This window comes from Anoplopoma fimbria, chromosome 11, assembly GCF_027596085.1.
Source record: "Anoplopoma fimbria isolate UVic2021 breed Golden Eagle Sablefish chromosome 11, Afim_UVic_2022, whole genome shotgun sequence".
Classification (NCBI taxonomy): Eukaryota; Metazoa; Chordata; class Actinopteri; order Perciformes; family Anoplopomatidae; genus Anoplopoma; species Anoplopoma fimbria.
In genome coordinates this window covers 1743632-1762119 of record NC_072459.1, presented here as the reverse complement: position 1 = coordinate 1762119, position 18488 = coordinate 1743632, and the positions used below count along the sequence as shown (strand labels likewise).

Here is an 18488-nt window from a genome sequence, read left to right as displayed (position 1 = left end):
ATTCCTATATTGAATACCCCTTTTTTATTTTTTTACATAAAGTTAAGATGTTTGAAAGTTTTCAGAGGGCGGAACCAACATTAGTCCAACATTAGTTCCCCCCCTGGTGCTACATCTAAACGCGTCCCCCGACGAGGCGGTGGTGTTTTCTGCAGCCCAGTGACGGAGCTCTGACCCCGCTGATAGCTTGAATGAGAGCTGGCAGTGGTGTCACAACGAATTTAAACAAACAAACACATAAATGGCGAAGAGGAAGCCTGCAGCGTGAACCCCAGACACTCAACACCACGTTGCACCGGCTCAGTCTGCAGACACGCTTCTTCTTCTTCTCCTCTAAGGTGAGTTTGGCCTGGATGCTAATGCAAAGCTGGTAAGTGCATCCTTCCTCGCAGGGCCAGTGCAGCAACTTAACCTGCCAGTGTTGTGTGTGCGTCCTGTGGTCTTGCAGCGAGGCTCTCTCCGGCCTGCAACATGTCCACCACGTCGCTGGATAAAGAGCTGCAGGAGCGGCTGAGGGAGGCGTCCGCCATCGGGGACATAGATGAGGTGCGGACGCTGGTGGAGAGTGGAGTCAACGTGAACTCACAGAACGAGATCAATGGCTGGTGAGTGTTTGTGGCACGGATGCATGCTGCAGGAGGAGGAGGAGGAGGTTTGTTTGTTTGTTTGTTTGTTTGTTTGTTTGTTTGTTAGTTACACGGATGCATGCTGCAGGAGGAGAAGGTTTGTTTGTTTGTTTGTTTGTTTGTGGCACGGATGCATGCTGCAGGAGGAGGAGGTTTGTTTGTTTGTTTGTTTGTTTGTTTGTTTGTTGCACGGATGCATGCTGCAGGAGGAGAAGGTTTGTTTGTTTGTTTGTTTGTTACACGGATGCATGCTGCAGGAGGAGAAGGTTTGTTTGTTTGTTTGTTTGTTTGTTTGTTTGCATGCTGCAGGAGGAGAAGGTTTGTTTGTTTGTTTGTTTGTTTGTTTGTTTGTTAGTTACACGGATGCATGCTGCAGGAGGAGAAGGTTTGTTTGTTTGTTTGTTTGTTTGTTTGTTTGTTTGTTTGTTAGTTACACGGATGCATGCTGCAGGAGGAGAAGGTTTGTTTGTTTGTTTGTTTGTTAGTTACACGGATGCATGCTGCAGGAGGAGAAGGTTTGTTTGTTTGTTTGTTTGTTTGTTTGTTACACGGATGCATGCTGCAGGAGGAGAAGGTTTGTTTGTTTGTTTGTTTGTTTGTTTGTTAGTTGCACGGATGCATGCTGCAGGAGGAGAAGGTTTGATGCACAGGTTTGTTTGTTTCCACTGCAGGAAGTTCAGTGTTGTAACAGGATTACAGGATTACAGTGTGATCCTGTTAGAGGGGGGATAAGTTAGAGAAGCATGACACTTTTTAACTTGACTATTCATTACATTACATTACATTATTTAGCACAGTGGTTACATTACATTACATTACAGTCATTTAGCAGACGCTTTTATCCAAAGCGACTTACAGGAAGTGTATTCAACATAGGTATTCAAGAGAACTACTAGTCACCAGAAGTCATAAGTGCATCTCCTTTCTTAAACAAGCATCTTAAAGCATAAACCAGAGCAAAAGTATAGTGCAGAGGCAGATTACTACGAAAACAATAATTGCAACAGACTAATACGAATACAATAAGTGCTACAAACTACTGGTTCTCAAATGGGGGTACGTGAAGGCACTCCAGGGGGTACGTGAGATTTTAAAAAAATATCCGATTTCATTCTTTCAGTCACTACCTAAAGCTCATGACCATAGCTGAGGGTTGGAATGTAGATGGACTGGTAAAAAGAGCCTTTGTTGTAGTCATCCTACAACAGCAGAAGGACAGAAGTCACTGAAGTTAAATCTGTCAAGCTTGTTTTCATTGCCACTGATTTTTAAATAACACAATATAAAGAAATACAACAACATGCCAGGGTTACGTACAGACATTAAGTCCAAACTATATTCCATATGCAATACAAGTCTGTCAGGCTGTTCAGCTTGTGTGTTTGTCTGTGTGATGATGGGTTGAACTACAGAACCAGTCAAAAGTTTGTTCACACCTTCTCATTCAACTACTTTGAAGAATGTAAAATATAAAACATATTCTGGTTTGTTGAGCATTTGTTTGTTTACCACATAATTCCATATGTGTTCCTTCATAGTTTGGATGTCTTCAATATTAATCTACAATGTAGAAAAAAATAAAGAAGAAGGTGTGTCCAAACTTTTGACTGGTACTGTATATGAACGCCAGTTTAGACCGTCACCGTGTTGTATATTAAAAGTCATTTTATCAGCATATGGATGTTTTGGTTCACTAAACCTTGTCCTCTCTCCGATCATCCCACCAGGACATGTCTGCACTGGGCATGCAAGAGGAACCACAAGCACATAGTGTCCTACTTACTCAGTTATGGAGCCGACAAAGAAATCCTCACGGCCAAGGATGAGTTGGCCTCCCAACTCACGTCCAAACCAGAGATCAAACGGCTTTTAGGAGGTGAGCTACACTTTTATCACCCACCTGTTTCTGTCACATCATTATACAGATCATTCGTTGTTATTTACATGTAGTTGACATGTAATGTAGAGATTATAACTCCAGGTGTTGATGTTGCACAGCTGTTCATGGTTTTGACAGAAACATAAGCTCTCTGGGTTTTTAATTTAAGCTGTTTTTAGATAATTAATTCTCTTTTTTTAATGCAGTTGAAGTGGAGGATGTGCCTGAAGTCAAGGAGCCCGAGTTGCCAATCATCCCCAACTACCTGTCCAACCCGGCCTTCATGTATTCCAAGATGGATAGGTCAGAGCTCATCCTGGCCCAGCACGTCGCACAGAACGGTTCTGGAGAACACGCCGAGGACACGCACAGCGACTCGCCCTCCCTCTCCCCAACTCATGAGCCTCACAAATCCCAGAGCCTGCTCTCCGACGGCCCCACACCTCCACCCAACCCCCCCACCCACAGCCAAGCACATGGGGAGTTCATTCCTGTGACTGAGCAAAACGGAGTGTCGCCCGGCCCGGCCTCCTCCCACAGCCACGCCGTCGTTAACTGCACGGTGCCCATGGACCTGTCAGTGGAACCGCACCTTGTCAACCACACCGACTACCCGCACACAGTGACGCACAACGGCACCATGTGCTCGCCCCCGTTGGCCTCGCCCAGCCCCAGTTTGGCCAGCAGCAGTGGGAGCCAGGTCCAGGCCCCGGTGGCCGGCGGTAACCCGTCTATGAGCAGGCAGCAGTCCATCCCACAGCAGCTGAGCTACGGCCAGGCGGGGGGCCCATGGCGGCCTTCCAGCCTTTCTTCTTCACCAGCACATTCCCTGTCAACGTGCAAGGTGAGAGAGTTATCAAGTATATTGTGTAATGTCTAACCTCTTGTCTAACTTGATGAGGAGATTAGCTTAATACTCGAGGCTTCGCTCTATCCAAAAGGAATACGACAACCAGCACCTCTAATAGTATGTAATGATAGTAATTCACACCTTGTATGTTGTTAGCAAACAGAAAGGTAAAAATGTCAAGTTGTGGTGTTTTGGGGAGCTAATCTTATGATTAGGAGTTGTGACTTCCTGAAATAGGTTTTGTCTCTGCCAGGCGACCATCGGCAACTCCAATAACTTACTGTGACTAAACACTCCTTCAAGTTTTGTGCTTATAAGAGTCCAAAAAAAGGCTTTAGCCGGGGGCAAAGAACTATAAGAGCACAGACGTGACAACGACCTCTTTCGTGTGTGTCGGCAACCAACTTGTCAAACCAGAAATGGTTGTTAGTGGATGTTCCCCTTTCTCTCGGTACGATGACTGAACTGTCACAGGCTCACGAGCAAAAACACGACTCTCTCCCACAGCGACCATGTCCATCACGTTATTAAATATCTTAATTCAGAGGTATCACTCTGGTCCTTTCTCTAGAGTTGGTGCTGAAGGTGCGTATTCAGAACCCCAACGCTCGAGAGAACGACTTCATCGAGGTGGAGCTGGACCGCCAGGAGCTCACCTATCGTTCCCTTCTGAGGGTCTGCTGCCGGGAGCTGGATATCGGCGCTGAGCACGTGGAGAAGATCCGCAAGCTGCCGAACACCATGTTGAGAAAGGTACGGTAAAGAAAATACAGCTTGGTGGTCGTATGAGCTGCAAACCATTTGTACTTGCTGTACAATTTAAATGGGCTTTCTATACGAAGAAAAATCAAATTCACTCTCTTACAATTGAAATGCCTTTTATTGTTATATAATCATGTATGAACTAAACATGAACTGACACGTTTCATAAAGGGCTTTCTTTACTGGTTCTTCATGAACATGAATGCTTAGTCGGTGAATCTGTTGTCTCCTCCTGTCCAGGATAAGGACGTGGCTCGGCTGCAGGACTTTCAGGAGCTGGAGGTTGTGTTGGAGAAAGCAGAGGGCTTGTCCCTGTTCTCTGGGACCGGGGGCCTAACGGACCGGCCCTGCTACAACATGAAGGCCTCCCGCCTCACCTACTAGAGCTCCACCAGCGGCCGAGGCCTCCCCGCTTTCGATGGGGCTTCTGTAGCTGCCCTCAAGCAACCATAACTAGTTGCCCGCCCAGGTCCCATGTAACAGCTTAGTCCAGCTTTGGTGTTTCGCCAATTTCCTAACTGGGATTAGTTTTTTCAAGTTCTGTAGCTATTGTCCTCCTCTGGCACCTCCTGCCGCTTTAGTGTACCCAACCAGTTGTAAGCGATTACTGATGCATGGTGTCCTCGATTATGTGCGAAAGTATTTGGGCCCTCTTCTCCTCTCTTTATCTCTTTCTCTCCTCCCACTGCACTTTGTGCCAAGGCTCCAGTGGGACAACAGAGGGAGGCATTGGCTTGTCTTCCTTATGGACCGGACTTGAATGGGGATTCTGTAAAAGCCTTATTTGGACACATGCCTGTACTGACTGCGGACTGTGGTCACAAAGAAAAAGACCAGAGCGCCGAGGACGACAGGAAGGATTTACATAACTCTTGCCAATAAGTTCATCATCGGTCCACAGAGTAGGAGAAGTCGGACTTGCACACAGCAACTTGAAATTCTAGGAAGTTGGTGTATTGGGTGTTATCAGATGTTCTAGCTGGCATGCACACTTTCATACTTGCTGGAGGCATAAACCTCAGTGTCTTTCCTGCAGAGGGCATCACATACATATTCTAAGGTGGAGGTAATCTCTCACCAGGTGAGATGAAGGTATCTTTGGACTAATAGTACTTCTATACATACAGTCTGCTTTAATCTATATCCACACAAGGATGGACACATCTGAGTAGGAGTACTGGCTCCCCTACATGTTTTCAAATCATTCATACACTGTGGAAACAAAATAATTAGTTTTGTTTGAATTGCTCTCTTTTGTGTCTTTTCATGTCGGACACAAATTGATATCTTCGAGATCAATGTGCAGCAACTCATTTTTGTTGCTACTGTGTATTCGCACTTCTGTTCTGCAGGTTGTGCTCTAAGGTTCAGTCAGCGTAATACTCAAACTGTCAACTGTGAAGTATTTATTTTTAATGTTTGATTTGTATTGATTCGTACTAACGAAGCGAGAACATGAGCTCTAGAGTAGCGATGCTCCAGTCCCGGTAAAGGTTGTGTGTGAGGCTCCCCACTCGGTTTATTTTTAAGTTTATTTCAGTTGCTGTCATTCTGTGTTTAGAATCCAAACCAAAAACTAATCTAGCCAGCAAAGATACTAACTGCAGAATAAACTATCACTGCTTCAGAGGAGAATGCAGCCGTGTAACATTTGTTTTCCACAATTCAAGAGGAAAGAAATAAGATTTAGCAAATGGCATGATGTGTGTGACACTTTTATGATTGAGTGCTTCCTTGTTCTTCCAGCACTAATCTAAATTCTTATTGCGGATTATTTCTAATTATTGTAATTTTTGTTGCTTGTGTCACCTCAATTTAAACTTAAGCTGTCTATATGGTGACTAGATTTCTTTAAAATATCCTTATAAGGCCTCAGTTTGGTTATCAAGGCCAGTCTAGTGCTACTATTGTTTTTTCTTTAACACATATTTGATGTTATTTTGTTCTTTTCGGTTGCTTAATCAGAAGTGTTGCTGTTTGACTTAAATCCAAAACTGACAAAAGGGTTACACTAAAAACCTACTTGTCCTGTACATAAAGAGTTTAACAGGTCAAGAGGTGCAGCCATGTTGAGTCGGATGGCAACGTTTATGCTGCTTTCATCAACACTTTCTCTTCCTTTTTAAATTCTCAATGCTGGGCCTCATTTATTTAAAGCAGAGCAGCAGGCGGCCACTACACATCTCCTACAATCAAAAGGTTTCCTACCCAGTGGTAACTGTTTACTGTCGAAATGTATACCTGAAGCTCTTACTGCATTTGTATGTTTTATGATATATATCTTTTTTTTTTTAACCAGTTAGGCCTGTTGTGTTTGTGTCAAAAAGTCTTAACTATTGTGCAGGAAAGAGTTCAGTAATGGGGATAAAAAAAGAACTGCGATGCTGGTGTTGAAGCAAAGTGCAATGTGGGGGGAAGAGTATGTTATCAGAAAGTTTGCTGTGAGAAGAAAGGACGACCATGAGTGCTTATTTTCAGATCTTAACTATGTTAAAGGCTTTATTGAGTGACGTTGTGCCACATGTTTAAGGCACTATGATGGAGAAAACATCCACCGGCTGTTTGCTGTTCTGGGTGAGTGAGAGCAGCATGTTTGAAATGGGTTTTTTATAGGATCGCCTTTGATCCTGTGGAAAGGAGATGACTAACATTGTATTTGTTGGGTTGCTTATTGTTCTAGAGAAAGCAGAATACAGTTTGACTTAACCTATGCATTCAGAGTCTGATATTTTTATATACAGTGCTTCCTGTGCACTCGTAGAAGATGATCTTCACTGTTTAAGTTGTGTTCTTTCGATGCGGAGACCTGTATGTGTTCTTTGATAAAGCATGGTGAATTACTTCCCTCTTTCTCTCTGACCACGTCTCTTCTAAATTCATATTATGGCCATCTGACTAATTGAAGTAACTTTGATTTAATGAGTTTTAGTATCGCTCTTAATGCTCATTTTAAATGAAGGGACCAATTACATGTTTGTCTGGCTTTTGTTGCAGGTCTTCCTTTGTTTGTACCTGCATGTGTGTGTGTTGGATGTTGATGTAAACTCCCCAATAATTCACTGAAATGTTTGTATCAACCGAAGGCCACTAGAGGGAGCAGAAGAGCAAATATTGGCTTTTTCGATCAGCCGCATAGGTAATGCCACTTTAATTCATAATATAAGGATAGCTTTTTTTGTTTTGCTTGGATTTAATTGAATATAAAAAAGTATTTAAAAACCTGCTGCTTGAATACTGGTCCATGTCTATGTTCATACTGGGAAAAAACGTAGAAGTACTCAAGCTCATAGGAGTAGATTTGGTCAGAGTGAGTATTCAAATTGCTGTCTTAGTTTTAATTGACAAGGGTAAACTCTTAATTAAATAACAATAATTCTAATGCAGGTCTACAAGTTGTAACTTAATGATAATGTTTGGAGAAAATGGTCTTTTTACTAGCCATGGTTACATAAAAAATGTCATTATTGAACACAATAAAAAAGAACTGAATTTGAAATTGTATCAGCATTCAAAGGCAAATTACACTTCTTCATAAAGGTTCGAAATGCACATTGACAAACAAACCTCTAATAACCCTCAATAATATTTTTTGAAATGGCTTATTTTCTTTAATATTTAACTGATGAAAAAAAATCCAGCCACACTATTTGCTGCGTATACACATTTTAGCTGATTGGTTAAGACTTTCTTTCAACAATAACTTAACATGTCAGTTTATTACCACTCAATAGGTCCGTTATTACCTCTAGTAATAAGCATTTCTGGAAATGTTCCAATGATTCGAAGTCCAGTATCGTACGGTCCAGCTGTGGTTTTTCACTTTTGACCTGTATTTGCGCAACAAGCCAAAGTTGTACATCCTGTTTTGAACTTTAAAAAAAAGGAGACATTTTGTTATGTTCCCTTTCTGATTTAAAGAACATAAACAACACCTAAGTTATGGTCGTACTGACACACTCCAAATCCTTAACCCCTTCAGTGAAATGAATACAATAGTGTTCATGTGGTGAGCAGATGTTCAGACACTGAATCCGGGGAGAACAAATATTGCATAATCCCAGCAGAATGGCGTTGAGAAAGTTAAATGTGTGTTTGCAACCTAAATATAGAGCCAAGGAATGTAAAGCAATCAGGATATACACGTTGTAGCGGACCCCCGGGGGTCTGTGCATGTATGCCTGCATGTCTGTCCGTCGGCATGTTGGGCTGTGTGTCTAGACTGGGCCTGAGGAATCAGCTTAGGGCCCTGCTGTGGCTGGATGTGTCTCTCTCCTTTGTTCTGGGGTGAGACACTCATAATAAGCTTAGTATGAACAGTCATAACACCTTCATTGTTTTGAACCAGCTTCCCAGGACTCAGTCATGGGCGGGAGACGCCTCGGACCCGCATGGCCAAGAACCACTAAGAGCATTTTAGAAATGGAGGCAGAGGGCGACGTTCCTCACAGGTACGTGCCTCGGGCGATGTGCCTGTACTGTGGCCGCGGTGCGATATGTGCCCCTCTCTAACAGGCATAATGCACAAATCCAATATGCAGAGCTGCTTATTTATGACACAAATGCATGCATGACACTGTAAAGCCACTGAGAGATTAATGGTGAGGTATGTATATACTGTATGTACCAACACACTGGGACCCTGTGAGCCTCTGAGTGAAATGCCAGGGTGATCTTATAACTGCAGTGTGTCAGCCATCTCATTCTACTTGAGCTGTAGAGGCCCACATACAGCAAAACAATAAAGGAATAGTTGAAATATGCTTATTTGCCTTAGAGCGGGGAGTTCTGTGAGATGATTGAGGCTCTGTTATCCGTCTGTTCAATATACGGCTCCAGCCAGCATCCTGTTAGCTTAGCTTAGCATCAAGGTTAAGGTTACTTTATTGTGTCTCATGGTTTTGGAAAAAGGAAAGTTGCTGCATCAAGACCAGACATCACAATAAAACACATTAAACATGGGAAACAAGCTGGTCTGTGTCTGTGTGTAGAAAAAAAAAAGCTCATCAGCTGAAATGTTATACTGTATATCTTGTTTAATCATTACAAAACCAAAAGTGCAAAAACAACAATGAATTCTGGTATTAGCTTCTGGCGTCAGTAGGCGGTTGACAGTCTTCACAGTGTGTACCAGAGATTCTGGATTCAAGGTGAAATGCCATCGAATGGCGACCAGTTCTTCTACCATCGTAGCTTCGTCCCTGATGGGCAAAGATCATTACAGCAAATCATTTTACCACTTACAATGTTCTTGATTTTTTATTGCATGCTTTTGTCAGTGGATGTCTGCCGTTACTGAGGATAACATGATTGTGTTAGGATCTGGAAGCTTTACGGCACATTTAACCACAAATCTACATATTGCTAAAAAAAAAAAAGAACATAAATGGAGACATTCATTGAGTTGCAAAGCTGTTTTGATCTGGGCTCAGAAGGATGTTGAGGGTGCACAGAGAAGGTCAAAGTCAAGGTCTGTTTGCAGACAATACATGTGCTGAAGGCAGATAGACTGTCGGGGCGCCCTGCGGGGGGGCCACCACGAGGCTTCATTCAGTGTGTGACATGCCCTGTAGCCCCAGTGTTGGCTATGCTGGGAATGCAGGGTCTTGGGGGGTGAAGGTTAGGGGTGAGGGGGTGAGGGGGTGGGCAGACACTGAAAACACAGCTTGACTGTGTTTGTGCATTCGCATGAAATTGGGAGCATGCACATATGTGTGCACGTGTAAAATGGGTAAAATCTAATCTGTCCAACATATTTCCTGGAAGTGATTGTTATGCACGTCAGCTAGATTCTCATTGTTCCTTTACTATAGTCACTATGAACTCTGTGTGTGTGTGTGTGTGTGTGTGTGTGTGTGTGTGTGTGTGTGTGTGTGTGTGTGTGTGTGTGTGTGTGTGTGTGTGTGTGTGTGTGTGTGTGTGTGTGTGCAGAGGGGCTCACAGACTCAGACAAAGACTAAGACTGCAAGGTTCTGCCTGGAGAGCACTGGCCTCTTTGGACTCAGCAGGGACTCAGCTTGGGAAGCACTACACACACACACACACACACACACACACACACACACACACACACACACACACACACACACACACACACACACACACACACACACACACACACACAAAGACACACAGATAATTTTTGGTTCTTCTAAAGATAAATGTAGACCAGTTTTTAACCCAAGCGAAACAGTTTTATTTGAGTTTAAAGTTGTTCCTAGTCACTATAAGGCCTTTGTTTGGTTGGAGCCAGGAACTGTATCATAATCCTTTTTTCTGTTCATGTTCACGACCTAACAGACTATTTGTTTTGTTATGAAGCCCCCTTTCCTGCAACTCTTCCTGGAATCGGCTTTCGGGGAACAAACCGAGTTTTCTAAACATCATGTTGTGAAAAACCCGGACAAGCTGTCTGAACTACTTATGACTTCTTACATGTCAATATTGTGATAGAGCGGGATTGTTCACTGCAATAAGCCCAGCTTCATCTCCTTCCTATCAGTCTCACTCACGACGACGCTACATAATATTCCAACATTGACAATGCTTTAAATATGAAATGTCACGAAAACAGGATTTTCTGATTAACTAACCCAGGTGAGTGGATGTGGTAGTTGGACAACGTAATGTTTTTATTGATAATATTTAATATTCCATCTGTGTGATGGAGTTTTGTCCACAAACTGTGACGTTTGGCAGATACAGAGACGTGTTGATCATGTCAGGTTGCTCCTGCTGTGATTGACTTAAAGAATGTCATATCATGTTTGTATGTTTTTGCAAGCATATGCTACGACTTGTACACTTCACTATTGTTGGCATTTCCAAAGTTAGAAAGTTCTTCCTGACATTTTACATCACACTTCACGCTGTACAACATACAACGAACTGCACAGTTTGAGCATGCATGTTGTATCATTTGAATCAGTTCAACCTGAATGGTACATTATTTGACATCAGATATTACAATATAGAATCAACCAGTTCAGTGAAAATGGCAGTCTGGCAATATGTTGTATCCAGTACGGCAGAAATTAAATGTATTATACGATAAAAAGTACAGTTTGAAAGGTTGGATTCTGCAACAAGCAGCTAAGATATTAAAGACCAAAACACGGAAGCTTTGAAGTACAGAAGCCTTTAGAGATAAACAGGAGGGGGGATGAAGTAAAAACTACCCACAATGTACAACAACACAAATAACTATAAATAAATAAATGTTAAAAAAATAAAATGCACCAATCAATGAAACCACACATCTTCTCAGTTTAAATGAACCTTTTTGAAACCAGAATAGGATCTACAAACAACAAAGGCCAGAAGAAGCTGAGTTTGGTGCCATCTGCTGGACACTAACGTTGTGTCCATATGGACATGGAGGGATTTTACAGTAAACCATGCTAAATTATTATGCACAGTATTGTCACACAGTGATGCTTTAATTTGGTGCATATGACCAGACAGGTGTTTTAAACCAAAACATCTCCTGATTTGAAATACTACACAATAATAACTATTTGCTAAATTGTAAGATAAACTCTTTTCTTAAGGTTTTTTAAGGTTTTTAAGTATCTTTCCACCTATTTCTTATAGAGTGTGAAGCTGTTGAATGTTTGTTGTACATGGTGTCTCCTCTTGAGTCATTGCTCCATCCTCTCTCCCCCTTAAGGGTTAACAGGCAGCTCTTTACGCACAGGTGTCTCTCTCCTTCATGAAACAGCGCCTGCAAACTTTTTTTTTTCTCCTTCTTTAATTAAGTTGATCATAACTGTAACTCAGCTGGGATTTGCTGTCCGACCAGACAGGTCACTGTAATGCATGTAGTTGGATCTTAAGTGGGTTTGCTCACCGCGGCACTAATCTCTGGCTGCTGTTGGAGAGACTAACCTGGAGGAGAGCTCTCCACATCCAGACGCTGCTCCTCTGCTCCTCTGCAGACTTTCTCACTCCTTCAACACTTTAAAGTCGTGTTAAAGTCTCTTTTTTCCACTAGTTCTGTTCACTCCTCGTTGTGTTACCCGTCGGACATGTGGTGGATGCTGTTCCCCCGGTGGATCTGGTTCCTCCTGGGCCACTGGTCTGCCATTCTGCTCTCTCCGGGCTGCAGCCGAGCGATGCCGATGCCCATGTCCGTGGCAAAGGTGGTGTACTCTCATGCAGGACTGTGTCCCAATGACCTGAACCCCAACCTGTGGGTGGATGCTATGAGCACCTGCATGCGGGAGTGTGAAACCGACCAGGTGAGTTGACCAGTGAATGTGTGAATGTGTAGCCTGGGACAAAACGTTTGCAGTCATCTGTAGAAAAGGTCTGTTCTGTCCTTTGCTGGACCAGGATCCAGAACACCCTGCATGTCAAACAGCTCAGTGAGCAATTATCATATCCTAACAATTCCTGTTTTGCTTTGCATTGTGCAGGAGCTGCTGCATGGGGGGGTTGATAGAAAAAAATACCAAGCCATAACTGAAGTAACATTACATTACATTACATTTACATTACAGTCATTTAGCAGACGCTTTTATCCAAAGCGACTTACAGGAAGTGTATTCAACATAGGTATTCAAGAGAACTACTAGTCACCAGAAGTCATAAGTGCATCTCCTTTCTTAAACAAGCATCTTAAAGCATAAACCAGAGCAAAAGTATAGTGCAGAGGCAGATTACTACGAAAACAATAATTGCAACAGACTAATCCGAATATAGTAAGTGCTACAAACTACTATGAATAGGATAAGTGCAGTAAACAAATACAAAATTCAATAAGTGCAGCGAACTGATACGAATACAGTAAGTGCAGCAACTAATACGAGTGCAGCAACTAATACGAGTGCATAACATGAGTGCTACACATGTTGCATTTTAAACCAAATTGACCTCCTTCAAGTTGAGCAAATATTGGTCAAAACTCATCCACGCTGATCTAAATCCAACACAATGAAACATACAGACAATGTCTTGTGAGAATGTGCCCAGGAATAAAACCATTTTCTCTGTTTTATGCAGAATCTTAACTCAAACTGTATCTCAACTGTAATATAAAACAGTCGTGATTTTTCTTCTCTTTTCCTACTTTAGGACTGTGAGCCGTTTGAGAAGTGCTGCCCTAATGTATGTGGTAACAAGAGCTGTGTGGCATCACGCTTTATAGACGTCAAGGGCAACAAGGGCCCCATAGGAATGCCCGAGGGCGCCACCTGTGACAAGTTCATGTGCTCTCAGCAAGGGTCCGAGTGCGACATCTGGGACGGCCAGCCCGTTTGTAAGTGTCGGGACCGCTGTGAGAGAGAACCCCACTTCACGTGCGCGTCCGACGGCATGACATACTATAACAAGTGCTACATGGATGCAGAAGCCTGTTCCAAGGGTATCTCTATCTCTGAGGTCACCTGCAGGTAACATGTTAAGTATTTTAGATATCTATCATTTGTTTTTGGTGTGATGAGGTAAAGTTGTCTCATTTTAGTCCTCATAATTAAGAATTTGGAAAAACAACCTTTTTCTGTGGCTGTAGCAAAGAAACGTAAATGTCTTCATCGTGTAACGTGTCAATATCGTATAAAGAAGAGCCTTTGACAAATCGTGGCTCTGATTGATTCCTTTCCTATTCAACATACCTACAGGTACCACCTGACCTGGCCAAACACCAGTCCCAATCCAGCAGAGACCACCTTACATCCCACCACCGCCCTCCAGACCACCCTCCCTGCTGACATCCAGCTGCCTACCATCCACAGCGGCCCCACCAAACAGGCTGTTTTTGTGGGCGAGACAGCCAGCTTCCTGTGTGAGGTGTCTGGGAAGCCACATCCGCGAATCACCTGGGAGAAGCAACTGAAGGGCAAAGAGAACACCATAATGAGGCCTAATCATGTGAGAGGGAACGTGGTGGTCACCAACATCGGCCAGCTGGTCATATACAACGCACAACTTCAGGACGCCGGCATCTATACCTGTACAGCCAAAAATGTTGGGGGAAGTGTGTCGTTACACTTTCCCTTGGTAGTGATCGGGAAGGAGGCGAAGGGTAAGAACGCAGAGGGGAATAATACCAACCTGCCGTTTCCAGCTGAAGAGTGTCTCAAGAGTCCAGACACAGACGACTGTGGAGACGAGAGCATGAGCTGGTACTACGAAACAAAGAGGAACAATTGCTTCACCTTCACCTACAGTCAGTGCAACAAAAACCGAAACCATTTCGACACATATGAAGCCTGCATGCTGTCATGCGGAGGAGAGCTGGCGGCCCCCTGCAGCCTTCCGAGCCTCCAAGGGCCCTGCAAGGCCTACGAGCCGCGCTGGGCTTACAGCAGCAGCCTGAAGAAGTGCCAGTCCTTCGTGTACGGGGGCTGCGGCGGCAACGAGAACAGCTTTGAGTCCAGAGAGGCCTGTGACGAGATGTGTCCATTCCCCAAGAACCACAACTGCAAGATGTGTAAACCCCGACACAAGATGGTCACCAGCTTCTGCAAGAGTGACTTTGTGATCCTTGGCCGCGTGACCGAGCTCACAGAGGAGCAGGAGTCGGGCCACGCTTTGGTGACGGTGGAGGAGATCTTGAAGGATGAGAAGATGGGTCTGAGGTTCTTCGGCAAAGAGCCCCTGGAGGTGACTCTTCTGAACATGGACTGGAACTGCCCCTGCCCCAATATCACCACAGCCGACGGGCAGCTCATCATCATGGGGGACGTTCAGAACGGGATGGCCGTCCTGCAGCCCGACAGCTTTGTAGGACCCTCCAGCGCTCGTAGAACCAGGAAGCTCCGTGAGGTCATCCACAAGAAGACCTGTGATTTCCTTAAAGATTTCTCTGCTGTCCAGTAGAGTCTCTTTAAGTCTCACACTCACTGAAAGTCAGTTGTGTTTCTGATAATTCCAAGCTGACCTCACTCAGTCTGACTGACTGTCTGTGAACACTAAACTAGTAACTTATCTGTAACATTGGAGGTTTTGTTGCCTGTTTGAGACGTTTCTCTTTCTTTACTTTGTTCCTTATCGCTCAGTAGATCTCAGAAAATCTCTTTGTAGCTTTGCTGTTGTCACTGATCATTTTTGTCAGCTGTTTTTCATTCATGATTACTTTTCAGATGCTGGGTCAAAACTGTCCTAATAGCTCTCTTTTAGAATAAGAATCAAGCTCAGACGGTGTTGATGTCCGGTAGAATAGTAATAGTCACAACTATTTACCCTGTACAGAGTACTTCATCTTTGCGACCGTTTACTAAAGCGGCATTCTAGATTTCCTCTCCACATGTTATCTTCAATACACTCATATTTGTCATTTAAGGGTATGTTTTAATATGACTGGTACGTTTGCTTTATGTTTTTGTGTGTTATCCTGAAACACTGCGTAACATCTGTCAGGAGCTCTTGAGCTCACAATAATGCAAAGCCTCAGTTTATCTTACCAGAATCAAATAAGCTCTTTTGTTCCATATTTTGTGGATTTTGATAAGACTTCATTTACAATACAGAGGATGTATGTGGACTTCTGTACTATGTATTTATTTTTCTTGATGTATTTCCTATATATATTTATAGGCAGAAAGTCTCTCTGTGAATCTAACTACATAGAGAGCAGACATATTTTTATGGTATCTATGATCTATTCAAACTTTTATGGAATACGATGGCAAAATGAATAAAGATGATTTAAATAAAAGACTACAGATTTCATTGCTTTGTGATATTGTGCGGTTCCCAGTGATGAAGACAAAATACCCAACATGCTCACAGCTTATCAAAAGGCAGTGCATCCTTCCATCCATGTCCTCCTCCTTCCATTTGTATTTCACACACACACACACACACACACACACACACACACACACACACACACACACACACACACACACACACACACACACACACACACACACACACACACACACAGGGCCTAGTCTGAAGCAGGTCACATTCCAGCCCAGCTGTGGTGGCCCGCAGAGCTGTGTGTTGTGTTGTGTCTGGGTCTGGGGCCCTCGCATAGCACACACCCCACCAGCCATCTATTGGCCTTGTGCGGCCCCTTTCATGTGCAAGAGGCCGGGGTGAAGGGGAAGAGGGGAAGAGGAGGAGGAGGAGGAGGAGGAGGAGGAGGAGGAGAGGGATGTCGGCTGATTCTCTCTTTCACCCACTCAGTTGGCCACATCTGTGTTAAAGGGTCATAACAGAAAACAGTGAGAGGAATGGAAGGAGGGTCGAGTCAAGTAGAAACGGAGGAATGTAACCCCTTAAGTTAAAAAAAGAGCTTAGGATAGATCTGTTAGTGCTGGAGATTGTATCTTAATCCTGGTGTGGAAGAGATTAAGTCACTGGGAGAATTCGACTCTGCATGGATATATAGGTGCAAACAGTTACAATCATGTCAGGGTTGACAAACGCTCGCGCTGTGGGATGCCTCAAGAACAGAATTTGTCACAAAGACCAGCGGGGCATATAGGAAACAGAACATAAGGGGCCAACTAGCGAGTGAATTATTTCCCCCTTCCCCCATTTCCCTTATATCCCCTTCTCTAACCCCCTTTTCCGACCCTCTTCCTCAACTGTCTGCTGACAGACAGCCAGTCTTGAGTGGCGACCTCTGACCCTGCTTATGAAAAAGAGGCCACCGAGGAAAAGGCCACTTTCATTAGAGCTGTTGACAAGTGTTAAGTGACTGGCTGAGCTCCAGACTAGCTCCACACAGCTCTTCACATCACAGTTGGCTGCTGAGTTCAGTATCAAGTTCACCTAGAGACCACCAGCCAGGCAGCTTGCCAGACAGACCATAATAATAAGCCAGACAGCCTCAGGCACAAAAGGGGTGCACAATGCCCTCAGTGACACAGTATCGGTGAGGGACTTGTTGGAGTTCAGAGTGATGAACTATCTTTACCAATAACCAGTACACAACAATAAATAAACATTCATTATCTTGCTCAGGAAATTGACATGAATTTTGGAAATTTGGATGAACAAGTTAAGTGATAAGCCAATTTATTTATAACTCTACTCCACTAAATAATCATTACATTCATACAATATTGTCGGACTATTAAAAAGAAATGATCAAAATCCATGCTGCAGAAGCAGAGATAACCTATTATGTTTTTTATTCCATGTGTTTTTTCTTCTTTGTCCAAACATGTTGCCTACATTACCCACAATACAACTCCATCAACCATTTGTGATCCCTGTGTGTTATGCTGTTAGAGGCCAATGAAGTCTGCCTTTTGATATGATACACTAAGATTAATGAATAATTGTTAATAATCCACTAAAAGACGTTTGCATTGTGTGAGTCATGAGTCCACCAAAGTCTAAAGTCATTGACTGACATGCATTTTCAAAAAGAAAGCAAGATTTTTAATGGGAGCTGAAGATATATAAGAGAAAAGTGATGTATGCACACTCTCCTCAGACATATCTGTTAAAAAAAGTCCTGATAAACTGTGCGGGAAGGTAAAAAGAAAGGAGATAACTCAGCAGCTACAGCAAAGAAGAAGCTACAGGTGTGTCTGCGGCTGCAGGAGGGCGGAGCTTCAGAGAGGAGACGCTCTACTCCGCCCTCACCTGGCAACGGTAGGCCAGGGGTCAGGGGTCACACGCTAGCAGTGAGTGAACTGTGTGTGTGTGGGGCCTTTCTGCTGTTTATGAAAGCTTTGAGGAGCCCAGTGGGACCGGGGAGGCTGTGGACTGGTTGTGCTGGGACAGAGAGACTGGGTAGACTGGTTATACGATGCTTCTGTTACCTGGACCTGATGGTGGAGGACTTCCGGTACCCAAGACTCACAGAGTGACGTTGACGACAGGTGAGTAACTTGCCACAACAAACTTACTGTGATGGATGTGACTCTCAGAAAATAGTGCAAAAAACCTGCTTGATGGTTTTTTTTGCTTGAATATGTGTGTTTGTGGCTCCAGCAGCTGTGTGGTTCATGTTGTTTATCCAGTGTTGTCTGCTTTGGTGATGTTTGACTCTGCTTTTGATTCTTTAAGATAAGAGTTCTCTAGCTATTTATGATGTCATACAGTTTGTTGCATCACTTTTTACTTATTCTCGGCCATTTTTGTCCCAATAATATCCTCTTTTCTGTTTGATTCTAAAGCTGATCTAAAGAACCAGCCCCTTTTAAAAATGAAATGCAGGTAGGTTTACTCAGAGTACAATTTAACTGACCAACTTTTTACTTTTGCAAAAAATGTTCTTCAGTAAACATTCTTTAAAGTAACAGTACTTAAAAGTACAATATTATATTACTCCATATTATTTCCAATCTTGACTCTGTATAATAACATCTCACATTCCCCCTTGCTTTCAATTTACAATTAATTAAGTACTACATCACTAGATACTATAATAAAGGGACTGTGCTGCTGTTGGTTTTACATTGAATAT

At 43.3% G+C, this 18488-nt stretch overlaps 2 protein-coding genes across 2 annotated transcripts; both read left to right on the top strand.

The window, feature by feature from the left end:
- The first annotated feature begins 84 nt into the window (after nucleotides 1-84).
- On the top strand, nucleotides 85-7340 carry ankrd40 (ankyrin repeat domain 40). The gene is given in 7 exon segments (XM_054607361.1): nucleotides 85-338; nucleotides 449-605; nucleotides 2354-2502; nucleotides 2712-3281; nucleotides 3284-3349; nucleotides 3927-4108; nucleotides 4358-7340. Coding segments are annotated over 6 exon segments (1245 nt in total). The 5' UTR covers nucleotides 85-338; nucleotides 449-471; the 3' UTR covers nucleotides 4502-7340.
- Nucleotides 7341-8479: 1139 nt separating this feature from the next.
- LOC129098226 (WAP, Kazal, immunoglobulin, Kunitz and NTR domain-containing protein 2-like) lies at nucleotides 8480-15737 on the top strand. The gene is made up of 4 exons (XM_054607213.1): nucleotides 8480-8565; nucleotides 12108-12354; nucleotides 13190-13506; nucleotides 13735-15737. The coding sequence occupies exons 1-4, from the start codon at nucleotides 8480-8482 to the stop codon at nucleotides 14933-14935; spliced, it is 1851 nt and encodes a 616-aa protein (XP_054463188.1). The 3' UTR covers nucleotides 14936-15737.
- Nucleotides 15738-18488: the final 2751 nt, after the last annotated feature.